Genomic DNA, 12,627 nt, shown 5'->3' on the forward strand with positions numbered 1-12,627 from the left:
GCCCTCCCACCGCCCGCGCTGGCCGGCTGCTTCCCCCGGACACCCCGCGCCCAGCCCGCGCTTGGTACGGCCCGCGCCGCCTCCTCCTCCTCCGCTCGCGAGCGAGGCTCGACCCCCTCCCGGGCCGCGGCTCTTGGTGCCGCCCGGGAGAACCAGGTCATCGGCCGGTTCCCGTGAAAACAAAAACAATCGGCGGCGCCGCCGGGGGGGCAGCCGAACGCGGGGAGCCGGGGGTGGAGGCCCCGGAGCGGGACGCGGCGCCGGGTGGGGCGGGCGAGGGAGCGCGAGCGGCGGGGCCGGGGCGCCATGGGGCGGGCGGGCACGGGCTGCGCGGGGCTACCCCGGCGCCGCGGCTAGCGCGCCCGCCTTGCCTTAGCCTGCCGCGCCGCGCCCGCCCGCCGCCTTGGGGGACGAGGAGCAGGACGCGGCCTCGGCGGGGCCCGGGCCGAATCGCTGCGGGCCGCTGAGCGCCGGGGAGCCGAGCGCCGCGGTCTCCGGCATGGATCAGTGCGTGACGGTGGAGCGCGAGCTGGAGAAGGTGTTGCACAAGTTCTCGGGCTACGGGCAGCTGTGCGAGCGCGGCCTGGAGGAGCTCATCGACTACACCGGCGGCCTCAAGCACGAGATCCTGCAGAGCCACGGTGAGGGCGACCGCTCGGGGGCCGGGGCCGGGGGTCGGGGCCCGTCGCCGCGGCGGGTGCTGGTCCCCAGGCCGCCGCGGCGACTTGACCTCCTCTCACGGAGCCACCCGGAAACGCGGTGGCCTCGGGGAGCAGTCGGCTGCACACGGCTCGGGGCGCGGGTCTTGTGCGGTGGTGCGGGCCGGGCCGCAGGTGTGCGAGGGGTGAAGATGGTCTGCTCAGGACTCTGTCCAATTCCTCGGTCTCGGAGACTTTTCTTTTCCCTTGGTGGCTCTGGGGTTAGAGAGTTGAATGTTTTCAGCTGTGGGTTTTCACGTCAGCCGCCCCTGCAACTTCAGAGTTGGACTCTTGTGAGCAGGCAGCTTTTCTGAAGTCAGATTCCTAGGAAGCTGGCCCAATCAAACTGTTCAGCTGTAGCCTCTCTTGAGACCGACGGAGCACTTGCCCAGTTGTTAGTTTTACTCGCTTTAACCTGGCCCAGTTTGTGCTTGTTAAGCCTTTCAGAAAAAGGGTTTTCGTAGAAAGTGCTTTGCCTGGGTTGTTTCGTTATTTGGCCTAGGTCTTGGAGGTCTGGTACTTCGGAGTCACAATGCTGACTCTTTGAATGAGAGGTAAAGAACTTGTAATGGATTCATTCACGAAGCTGAGCCCTTGTCGGTTAGTGGGATGAAGAGAAATTAAAGGGATGCTTGCTAGCCCGGGAGAAATGCAGATGTTGCCCGGGAGATGAAGGCAGTATTAGCCCTGCCCATCTCCTCTCCACCTTCCTTTCCCAGACAGTTCAGTTGAGGGTGATTGTCCCTCCCTGGTAAAGGGGTCTGACAACTTCTGACACAGCTGTCATTTTGGAACTCTGGGAAAGAAAGCATCTGGAGCCATTAATTGAAATATTAATATGGGGGTATTTTAACTGTAGTAAGGGTCTCTTCATAAATGTATGGAAAACATGTTGATGGCTGCATGTGAAAAGACATCAGACTGTTTTGGTTCCCATAATGTAGTTGATACAAACAGAATAAGGTGGGATGTGAGGGAATCTGGAAATGACTGGTGAATTTTGATTGGTGAGATAAAGTTCAAGGGTTGTTGAAGATAGAGCAAGTCTTGGGGTATATGAGACTAAAACTTGTTTCGTGTGTGGTGTTTTGAGATAGTCTCACTGTGTGGCCCAGGCCAGCTTTGAACTCATGGTCCTGTCTTCATCTTCTTCCTGGTGTTGAGGATGACTGGCGTGCTTCCTGAACTTTCTAAGACGACAGTGGAGATCATAGGACTTGAAAAGGGGGTGCCTGTCTGCTACCTGACCATTTCATGGACAAACCAGATTGTTGGAGCCAAGATGAATACAGTTTGCGCAGAAGTGGAAGGCAATGCAGGGTGGTTCGAGTCGACACCACATCCCCTCCCAGAGGACACCTTTGTCTTTTCACCAAAAAGGAAGAAGTCAGTAGGGAGAGAGTGAATATAGGGCTTCTACTTGGAGAGGTGAAGGAATGTTCCCTTTTTGGGACCAGACCAGAGATTGGGGGGTTAGACAGGGAGGATCAGAGAATGAATACAGAAGAAGAGAGGTGTGAGTGTGAGGATTAGCAAAATTAGAGCCAGTCCCAGATGGATAGAATGATTGTAAAGATTGCCGAGGCAGGGGTTTTAGGTGTCTTTGCTTGGTATGGGGAATTTCTTACAAAAACTGGCGTGAGGGGTAGGAGCTGCAGTATGCCATGCTTTTAAAAAACAGAGTTGTGTTTGTTCCTAACCCCACCCCTCCTTAAACCTTCCTGTGAACCAAATGCCTACCAGTCCTCTGTGGCAACTCTTTTGATTTCCTTTAATAAGCTGAATAGGATCAAGTGATGAAAGGTAGTTAAAAACATGAAAGAAATACATATACCACAAATACTAGGTCTGGTTTTTAAGGTAGTCTTTTTTTGTTTCTCTTGGTGTTCTTTTGGGTGAAGATTAACATGCTTTGGTATGTGGTCATGGTCTCTTTGAAGCAGCTAATTTCTGAATTAAAGTTCCGTGCAGGTGATGGGCAGTGAATATTACATTGAGTCTTAGTATGCCTCTTTCAAAGTATGCCTGCAGACAGTGGAGTCCACCGCTCTATCCTAAGGCTTGGAATGGGCCCATTTGGGCAGGTGTTCTGGCAGGCTGCTTACTGCGACCTGAGAGAGGGCCTACAGTTAGGCTCTTCTGTCAGGGCTCTCTGGGCCTTGTGCTGGGGGCTAGGGTGGTGATATTCTTGCAAGAAGTGAATGGGTAAAGTGGAACCTTGGGTACGGTACGCACTGGCCTGCCAGACCAGATAAAGGACAGGTCATTATGCACACTGGTAGCTAACTTCCCCCTTTCAGAAGCACTTGTAGTGGGGATTAGTCCAGTTTTAAAAAGCCGTGATTTCTTAGGTTTGATCTGAGTCTGCAGTGGGGTGTCTGAGGTAAGAAGGATCACAGACAACTATAATAAATGACCATAGTTCTAGTTTGTGTTGGGTGGAAACTGGTTGTTCTTAGATGTAGTTAGAAGCTCTTCACTGTGCTTCAGGTTGTAAACACCATCCAAGGGAACTGGCCTCACCTAGGCCTCTCTGTAACCTAACATTGTTTCATGTTAGGTTTCTCCATTAGCCATCTGTTTAAAATGTAGTATTCTTTAGAGAATGAGGGTGGGGAGGGGTGGTCACCCATCTGGTGAATTAGTTTATGCTCGCCACTTTATCATCCCTAGTGTATCAGCCTGGAAAGGTGGTGGGAAAGGTAGGGGTGTGTGTGTGTGTGTGTGTGTGTGTGTGTGTGTGTGTGTGTGTGTGTGTGTGTGTAGTATGAAGCTTCTGCTAGAGGAATAATGGAGTGTACGACTCAGAGAAGGAAGTTCAGGCCTGGAGTTTGGGTGGTTCTAGGCAGCTAGGAGGACAATAGGAGTAGAAAGGGCACCAGAGGCTAGGGCAAGCTAATGGAAGTCTGGCTGAACCTGGCCATTACTTTTCATGGAGCCTGACTCAGAGGCCTTGGATTTGTTGCGGTGGATAGGGCCTGGAGGCAGGGGGACAGGCCTCACTGTGCCCAAAGTGAAAGGGGTAGACGTACTTTTATTCATAGCAAATAGAGAGCAGGGCCCAGTTGTTGGTCAGGGACAGTAAGATCACTTTTTAACCTACTTTGTTAGAAGTTCCATAATTGTATTGAGCTCTGCTGCTTAGCCTGGATTATTTTGATTGACGTTAAAGTTCATGAACTCCCCAGCTGAAAGGAGAGGAGCACATGCCTGTCCTTTAGCCATGTCTCCCTTTCAGGAAGTTTCCTCAGAAGGGAGAAATTGGGTCTAGTATAAGATCATTGTGGCTGATGCCATCTGGGGATCTTTTCCAGTGTGCCCTTGGTCTAATATGAGTGATGGTGAACTCAGACATGTGTGTGGCCCTTGGTCTAATGTGAATGATGGTGTACTTATACATGTGTGTGTCCCCTGATCTAATGTGAGTGATGGTGAACTCATACATGTGTGTGTCCCCTGGTCTAATGTGAGTGATGGTGTACTCATACATGTGTGTGTTCCCTGATCTAATGTGAGTGATGGTGAACTCATACATGTGTGTGTTCCCTGGTCTAATGTGAGTGATGGTGAACTCATACATGTGTGTGTCCCCTGATCTAATGTGAGTGATGGTGAACTCATACATGTGTGTGTCCCCTGGTCTAATGTGAGTGATGGTGAACTCATACATGTGTGTGTCCCCTGATCTAATGTGAGTGATGGTGAACTCAGACATGTGTGTGTTCCCTGGTCTAACATGGGTGATGGTTTACTCATACATGCATGTGCAGTGTCTTCACAGGGGCTTGTTGATACATACGTGGGTTTATCCTCAGTCAGACACTGGTACTAGTGAGGTCATAAACTGGGTATTAGGTATAACAAAGCACATTGGGGTGAAGATGGTCGATCTGAGCTCAGAAGACGGAAACCTGGCCAGCGTTTCTGTTTCTGTGATCTGGCTTGTGATAATTGTGTAATTGTGCCCCCCCCCCCAGTTTGTTTTTTGTTTTTTTTTTTTAGCATTTTCCTAGTGGAAAACACATTAAATATTTTTTTTGTTAGTATTTTGTGGTAGAAATGAAGAACAAAAGAGCTGAAACAATTTTGGTTACAGTTTGACAAAATGCTTAAAATGTAGTTGGGGAATTATAATTGTAAGAGTTAAGGGTGTGCTGTATTATTTTTGGTTATTTTTAGACTATTACTAAAAGGAATTTGGCTGTATTAGGAATCAAACCCAGACCCTATGAATGCTAGGCGAGCTTTTGACCACTGAGCTGTGTATGTATACCCAAAGGCCTTTTTTTTTTAAACTTAAGTTTTATTTATTTTGAGTAGATAATACATGCCGATAATTTGAATCCAAACAATAAATAGGCTTCCTGGGAACAAGCTTCCCTATATTCTTGTTCCAGTATCTTCTAGTTGCCTAACTGACAGACAATGAAGATGCCAGTTTTCAGAAACATTAAGAAAAAGAATTGGGGGGGGGGCACAGAGAGTAATGTGTTACTTTTTAAAATGGCATTGGCTGTGTAGTTAGGTTTTGTGTGTGTGTGTGTGTGTGTGTGTACACGTGGGCACGTGTGGGCGCAGTCATGGCAGAGCGTCACAGAACACAGGTGGCATTTACCAGACAACTTGGAGGAGTTGGTTCTCTATTTGCATCAAGTCTCAGGAGTCAAGTTCAGGTCATCAGGCTTGGCAGCAAGCCTTTATCTGAGTCCTCTTGCTGGCCCATATAGTAGCATCTTAAACTCGTTTTTGTGTGTATTTGTAATTGGTAAAACTTAAACTATGACTTACTTATATCTTACTGTTGGGTCAGAAAATAGCTGAACATTTGCTACTAGTGTCAAAGCTCTTTCTTGTTTTATTAAGTTAGATGTGAAGATAATTAGGCAAGTGAGTATGAAAAAATATGAATGTGACATTTTAAGTTTAGACCACCCAGGCTCCATTTGCTGAAATTGTGCTAAATATTAGTAAGATTCTCGACAAAAGAATGGCTTTGAGTTTCAAATTGCATACAGTGTGGTCTAAACTTGCTCTAGACTGGAAAGTAGCATGTGAGAGGGTCATAAATAAAAGTTTGGGTGGATGACTGTACCATTGTTGAGCACGGTACAAGCAGAATAGATGGGTTGCCAAGCCATTCAGGCTATTTTAAGTAGGAAAATAAAAGGTCAGTGTGTTTCCAGTTGGGCTTAGAAGTGGATTTAACTTTTGCTAGCCATTCCTGTCCAGACTCATGTAGGAGATAATTCTTTTGTTATTTGAAACATTATTTATTTAGATTTGTGTGTTATCCAGTATTCGTTGGGTATCAGTGGTGTCATGGTTTTCATTAAAGTGGAATTTTTTGACATATGGCTAAGCAAGGCTGGCTCCTGAGTAATAAAGGATATCACCAGAAAGTGTCTTTCATCGTTTATACTTCCGTGATTACTTGGCATTTTGAGAGTTTTCCCCACATTGAGGTAAAGATGCTGATGGAGCTCAAAAGACAGAAACATGGCCATCATTTGTGCTGTTGTGTCCTTTCCTGGTCACTTTGAGCTCTGCTCATCCCATGTGAGATGATACACAGCCATGTGCCTCCATTCCTCAGAACAAGTCTGGAAAGGCACATTTGCCCATAATGTATGTTGATGAAGATGGAGAACTCTGAACTGTATCTATAGTGTTCTCTGAGAAGTGTTGGTGACTAGCCCAGCCTTTGCTGCCTAGCTGTAGCCTTGTATGCTAAATATGTGTTCATATAATCCTAAATACTGAATAGATCTTCATTTACGCAACTTTTGGCACTTGTTTGAAATGACTTTGATGCTTGACATAAAGAAAGCTATTTCTAAGAGTATCTTATCGATTAAGTGTCTTTAATTCTGGATAGAAACATAGGTCATCCCAGAAAGAAGCAGAATGGCGTATGTCTTATAGGACAAGTATCTGTGATGAGACTGGCATGAATTTTAACAAAACAGTGCCTTGTAATGCAAGACCGTGCATATAAACTGTGCTGGGGACTGGTAGGGAACGGAGTGTGCTTTAGGACAGGGCTGTTCCTACCTGTGGTAGGTTTTTAGGAACACATGGGGATGAGGGAAGCAGGAAGATGGGATGGAGAACCAGGAGAGGAGGGGAGCAGGGACACGGTTGAAAGGGGGGGGGTGTGAAGGGTAAGAGCAGCAACAGTAATTGGGAGCACTCTGTAATGTCATGGGACCCGTGACAGAAAAACAGGGAAGGCACTGAGGTTGCATTTTGAGGTGACATTTTCAGTAAGGGTGGGACGGGACAGGGTGTGATTGGAGGGTTAGTTTGATCTGGTGACACGGGCCTCTTCTTTGGGTAGTAGGTGTAGAACTGTAAAGAGGCTTCGTAAGGGATCTTTGAGAGTGACCAGGACTTGTGCAAGGATGGCATCTGGCAGAGTGGGGTAAAGTTGGAAAAATCCAAGGTTAATCCAAGGTTTAAGCAGGAATGAAGTAGATACGGAACCAAGGGAAAAACAGAGTTCAGAAGAGTGGGTGGAGGCACCCCAGTTTGACTCTTAAAACATGGAATCTAGATTTAAATGCTACACTGGGTTCAACTGTTCATTTTCAAGATACTCAGAGATTTGGTATCTGTTTTGAATTGTAGTAGACCTTTAAGAACACACGCCTGCATTTCTCTTCCTTCTCTGCAGTTCTGTGTGCTTTGGAGTCACTGGCCAGTCCTCTGCTGCAAGAGCACTGTTGAGTGTGTACCGTGCAGTTGAGCTTTTAGATACAAACGTTGTTATTTCAGTTTTCCTGCCTGCTTTTGATGCCCTAGAATTATGACCCCATGTAGTCCTTAATATGTCCCTGGATGGGAACACCCCTCTGTGAATCCACTGTCCTCATCTAAATAAAGGTCAGGGCTGGATTCCACAGTGATTTCTTTACAGATTTTTTGCTGATCTTGAGTATACCCCTAAAAGGTTTTGTTTTCAATGTACCGTCTGTAGAAAAAAAAGATGAAGGAGCTTGTTTCTTTCCTGTTTATTGAAGCAGCTAGAAGCCTAGGTGTTAGTTAAGGTTGCTCTCAAGGCCCCAGCTCTCCTTGACCGCCTTTAGATTACTAACGTGGAGTAGTCGTTTGTTAATTTTAACATCATCAGACTTAGCTTTTCAAGTTTCTGTCTTAACACTTGGCAAGGAGAGCATGCTCACTTTGACAGGTGACTTTTAAAGAGTTCGTTTGAAGTCCTAATGTCTTTCTTCTGTCTTTGTTCATATCCTAACATTCTTAACCTATTTTAGAAATTAGTAACATGAGGGAATGCACCTTGAACACTGCTGGCCAAGGCTTTGGCACTTAAATGTTAATTAAATCCAAATGTCATTATTTTCCCTTTTGCTTTTGACATTTTTGTGGGTTTGTTTTTAATTTCATTTTATTTTTAAATATTAGGACTCTTAAGCTGGGGGTATTGTGGGGGCATACCTTTAATCCCAGCACTTGGGTGAGTTCGAGGCCACCCTTGTCTATAGTAGTAAGTTCCATGACATCCAGAGCTATGTAGTAAGACCTTGTCTTGAAAAACAGAAATAAACGAAAGGTTTTGAAAGAAAAAGACTCTAAAAAAGTGAGATACCATAAAAATATCTCTCTAGTCTTCTTAGGATACCTAATATTCTTTTTGAGTTGTTTGAATTTATGCTTTAAAATTTTATTTGTTTATTTTTTATTTTTTGAGACAGTCTATATTCTAGGTTGGGCTGGAACTTGCCTAGCAAGTTGACCTTGAATTTAGGAAATGCTGAAAATGCATTGTTAGCTTTTCAAAACTAGAAGTTTTCCAATTTTTAACTTTGTGATATACCTCTTTATGATATTACTATGTTCTGATGTTATAATGTACACACTGAGCTTCTCACCAGCCCGGGATGCGCTGTGATTAACAGAAACTGAGATGCAAGTCTCTATGTCTTTAACACAACTTGGATATTTGTGTTTAATATCTGTTGTATATATCTGTTTATCATTCCCATGAAATTAACAGAAAATAGGAATCACGACTATCTAATTCCTAACATTTAATCGCGGTGACTGGTCTGTAACAAGCATTCAATAACTTGTCTTGGTGGTGGCAGTTTTCTTGTTCTGTTGTATTTGAGATAGGGTCTTGCCTTTTGTAGCTTTCAAACTCACATTCCTCTTGATTCCATGTCCAGAGTACTAGGATTATAAAGTATTTATCATAACATAATCCTTTATAGAATGAATATAAAAATAATAAATGGTGCACATTATTCTCAACTTCAGTTCCAGCATAGGAGACTCTGTTATTACCAACATACTCTATAGCTGCCAGCAGTTTCACAAACAGTAGTTGTGGATCCCCTGGCTTCTTGCAGACTTAGTCTCCTACACAACAGCACTGTGACCTACCATTTCCAAATGCCAACATAAACCCGGAAATAATAGCATCTGCTTTCCCATTGAAATCACTAAGAAAATCCCATAGACTCTTCACATGTATGCACATACACATTCCTCTTTTTTTCCTCCCTCCTATGTATTGCCTGATTTCCATCACACACACACACACACACACACACACACACACACACACACACACACAAACAAATATTGTTTTTCAGAAAAGTATATCCTAAAATCAACGTACAAGAGTACATATCTTAAAGAGGTATCTCACAAAGCTAAAAATTATAAAACCCTGATTGGAATGCACAGGATACTATGGAAACCGATGTTTTTCTTACATACTGTTTCTGTGAAACTAGTGGGCATAACTCTTGAGATGGTTAGGCATGGAAACCCACAGTTAGACCTGGAGTCTAGCTAGATATCACAAAGCAGGTGTCAACTCAGTTATGTCTAATTTAGTTTAGTGAGTGCCTGGGTACTGCCTTATATTTCTGTATACTATAAGTAGTGTACTTAAGTACTTTACTTAAAATGTGTTTCTGAAATAAAAGGTGGCAGCTCATTCCTATAGCAGCACTTGGGAGACTGAAGTAGGAGGGTCCCTGAGTGTGAGACTAGCCTGGACTGCAGAGGGAGATTCTCTAAAACCTTCTGTTGTGAGGACAATGACAGTAATAGCCGAATAATAATACAAATATTATTTACTAAAGGTGCTGTTCTGTTACATTGAAGGAATTTTAGGGATTTTTTGCTGTACTGGGGGATCCTGCATGGCAGGTGCCATCACTGAACTACAGCCCTACAGTTACAGAAATGATTTCTAGCTTACCCATTGTATGTGATGATTTTTTGTTGGCTTTAATATGTTAAGTAATACTTGTGCTCATTTAATCAAGCCATGTTAGATGTGACCTTATAATGCACTTGTCACAGTCGGTGCTGGCAGTGTCTCCTCGGGCATGCATGCGTGTGGGCCTAGGGAATCTATCACATTGAGAGACTTTATTCTGGGTGACAAGTGGCCAGCCTGGGCACTACTTTAGTTCAGTGAAAATGGTTTTCTTAACTATTTCCATTTTATATCTAGGCAGTAAATCTAATTAATTTTTTTTCCACAGGAAGGTTCTAGAAGTTGGTCGTGTTTTTATGGAAAGATAAAAACAAAACACACCAAGACTCTCCCATTGGGACTTTGAAGTTTGATTTTTGTCTCAGTCAGGTCATTTTAGTGATTTTTCAAGCCTGGCTTTTTTTGTTTGTTTGTTTGTTTTTACCTTTGGCTGCTTTCCACTGAATCTATTTAAGACTGTATTAGTGGATCATCTCTGAACTTGGCTTTCCTTCAGCTTATTCTATAGTACTTTCTTGGGCTTCCAGATAGGCAGGCATTGCTTAACTGTAGGAATGTGTTCTGAGAAATGCCCTGTTACGGAGTTTCATTGTTGTATGTATGAAGATGGCGTAGCCTCTTACACATCATCATGTAGATTGCCGGTTGTTGTTGAAACATCTTTCTGTAGCTTCAGGTTCCTGACTGATTGAGTTACTGTTAGGCCGGCACGAACCCTCCAGTGTCTGCCTCCCAAGCACTGCGGTGGGTTACAGGTGTGTGTGCTGCAGCAGCTCCTTATGGAGACGGAGGTGACAGGTGACAGGGTCCTCGTGCTCATGCAGCAGGCACTTAACTGACTAAGCCATCTCCCTGTCCTCCCCTGCCCCCACCAAGCACTTTTTAATTTAGTTGTCGTGCTTTGTTGAGTTGAAAGTGTATATTTTATTACTTTGCAGTATTGAGGCTTGAACGGGTAACCTTACACAAGCTGGGCAAAAGTCCCACCACAGAGCTATGTCCCTGTTTTTGATACATTGTATGTGTGTGTTTTCCTTGTAAATTTAGCTTTGTTTTACTCTTGACATATTAGGAGTATGATTTGTGAATATTTTCTCCCATTCTTTTTTTTTTTTTTCAAATTCTTGAGACAGAATTTCTTGTGGCCAAGGCCAACTTTGAAGTCTTGATCTTCTTAATACTGCTTCCCAAGTGCTGTAATTGCAGGCACACCAACTCAGGAACTTATTTTTAATGAAGTCAAACTTATTTTCTTTTGGTTGCTTATGCTTTTTTATGTCATGTTTAAGAAACTGTTGGCTAATCCAAACTCCAGAACACTTTTTTTTTTTTTAAACAAAATTCTGACAGTTTCAACTTTTAGTTTTGGAGCTTTATTCTATTTGAATTAATTTCGGTATATGATGTAACTCTTTTGCATGTAGCAATCTTTGCCATCCTGTCTGATTTGCCTCGTTGTGGTGTTTGTGTCTTGCATCAGAAGGTGAGTTGTAGGGAGGGTTTTTGATTGCTGTCTCACCACTTTCTGACCTGCCCGTCCGTAGTGGATGCATAGCAAATACTTGTTAGGATTTTGATCCTGTGTCTGAGTTCATTCACCTAGACATGAATAGTGGTGCTGCATGATGGTATTGTTCACAGTCTGTGGTGATGAGATTGTGGAGGAAATTTGTTTCATAGTAAAATTTTAATTTTTTTAATTTCTAAGAGTAAACAGATTCAGTTCTCAGTGTTTGCTTGAAAAATAACATCTGGGAAATCTGACCATCTGCTTCAAAAAAGAAATTGATTTTTCTTTGATTTCTTCCATCTTTCTTTGGGGAGTTTGCTTTAGTGAGTCACCAGTATTTCTTCTTTCTTTAATAGGTCAAGATGCTGAATTATCAGGGACACTTTCACTTGTTCTGACACAGTGCTGTAAGAGAATAAAGGACACTGTTCAAAAGCTGGCCTCTGACCACAAAGACATCCACAGCAGCGTCTCTCGAGTTGGAAAAGCCATTGATAAGGTATGGAATTGAAGGGATTGCTTTTGTTTTTAATTTCATTTTAGTTATGGTTTATATGTACACGTGTGCATGTCAGAAGACAACTCGGGAGTCGGTTTTCTTTTTCTACTCTATGGGTCTCTGGGATTGAACTCAGGTCATCAAGACTGGCAGCAACTCTCTTACCTGCTGAGCCCCTCGCTGCCCAGAACTGCTTTGTGTTTCTGTCATTCTTCCTTTGCCAGTATTTTGACACCCTTGCTTTCTCAAACTGCTTTAGGCCGTTCCTTCTTCTTTGCTTCTGATAACTTCTAAGGTTCTTGTTTACTGTGTTATCCGCTCTTAAAATCCCCTGTTGCTGTTACATGAGAAACAGAAATAAAAATAAACTAATAAAACATTTACTGTTTATCCATTTGCTTATATGAATAGAGCCCTGATGAATAAAGGTGCAGAGAAAATTTAAGCCACTATGTGGGAGTAGCAAAGCTTATTCCTATAACAGAGGCTGGGAATGCCCCTGTCCTGTTGTGGGGTGATTAGAATAACACCCTTGTACCCATCTCTCCCACTTGACCCTGTCTCCTCTTCCTGTAGGTAGGCTAGCTGCTTTTCTTTAGCGTTGCCTTCCGAGCAAGTGAGTGACTTGGTTGTCAGAGAGCCCGGCAACCCACTTTTGTTGGGTGAT

General features: G+C 43.9%; 1 protein-coding gene across 1 annotated transcript in view; it reads left to right on the forward strand.

Moving 5' to 3' along the window:
- The first annotated feature begins 348 nt into the window (after positions 1 to 348).
- Positions 349 to 12,627, forward strand: part of Rmnd5a (required for meiotic nuclear division 5 homolog A) — a 39,506-nt gene continuing 27,227 nt past the window's right edge. Inside the window, exons 1-2 of the mRNA XM_051203164.1 lie at positions 349 to 641; positions 11,818 to 11,960. Coding sequence (XP_051059121.1) covers positions 500 to 641; positions 11,818 to 11,960 — 285 coding nt within the window. The 5' untranslated portion in view covers positions 349 to 499. The remainder of the gene's footprint in view (positions 642 to 11,817; positions 11,961 to 12,627) is intronic.

This window comes from Phodopus roborovskii, unplaced genomic scaffold, assembly GCF_943737965.1.
Source record: "Phodopus roborovskii unplaced genomic scaffold, PHOROB, whole genome shotgun sequence".
NCBI classification, from domain to species: Eukaryota; Metazoa; Chordata; class Mammalia; order Rodentia; family Cricetidae; genus Phodopus; species Phodopus roborovskii.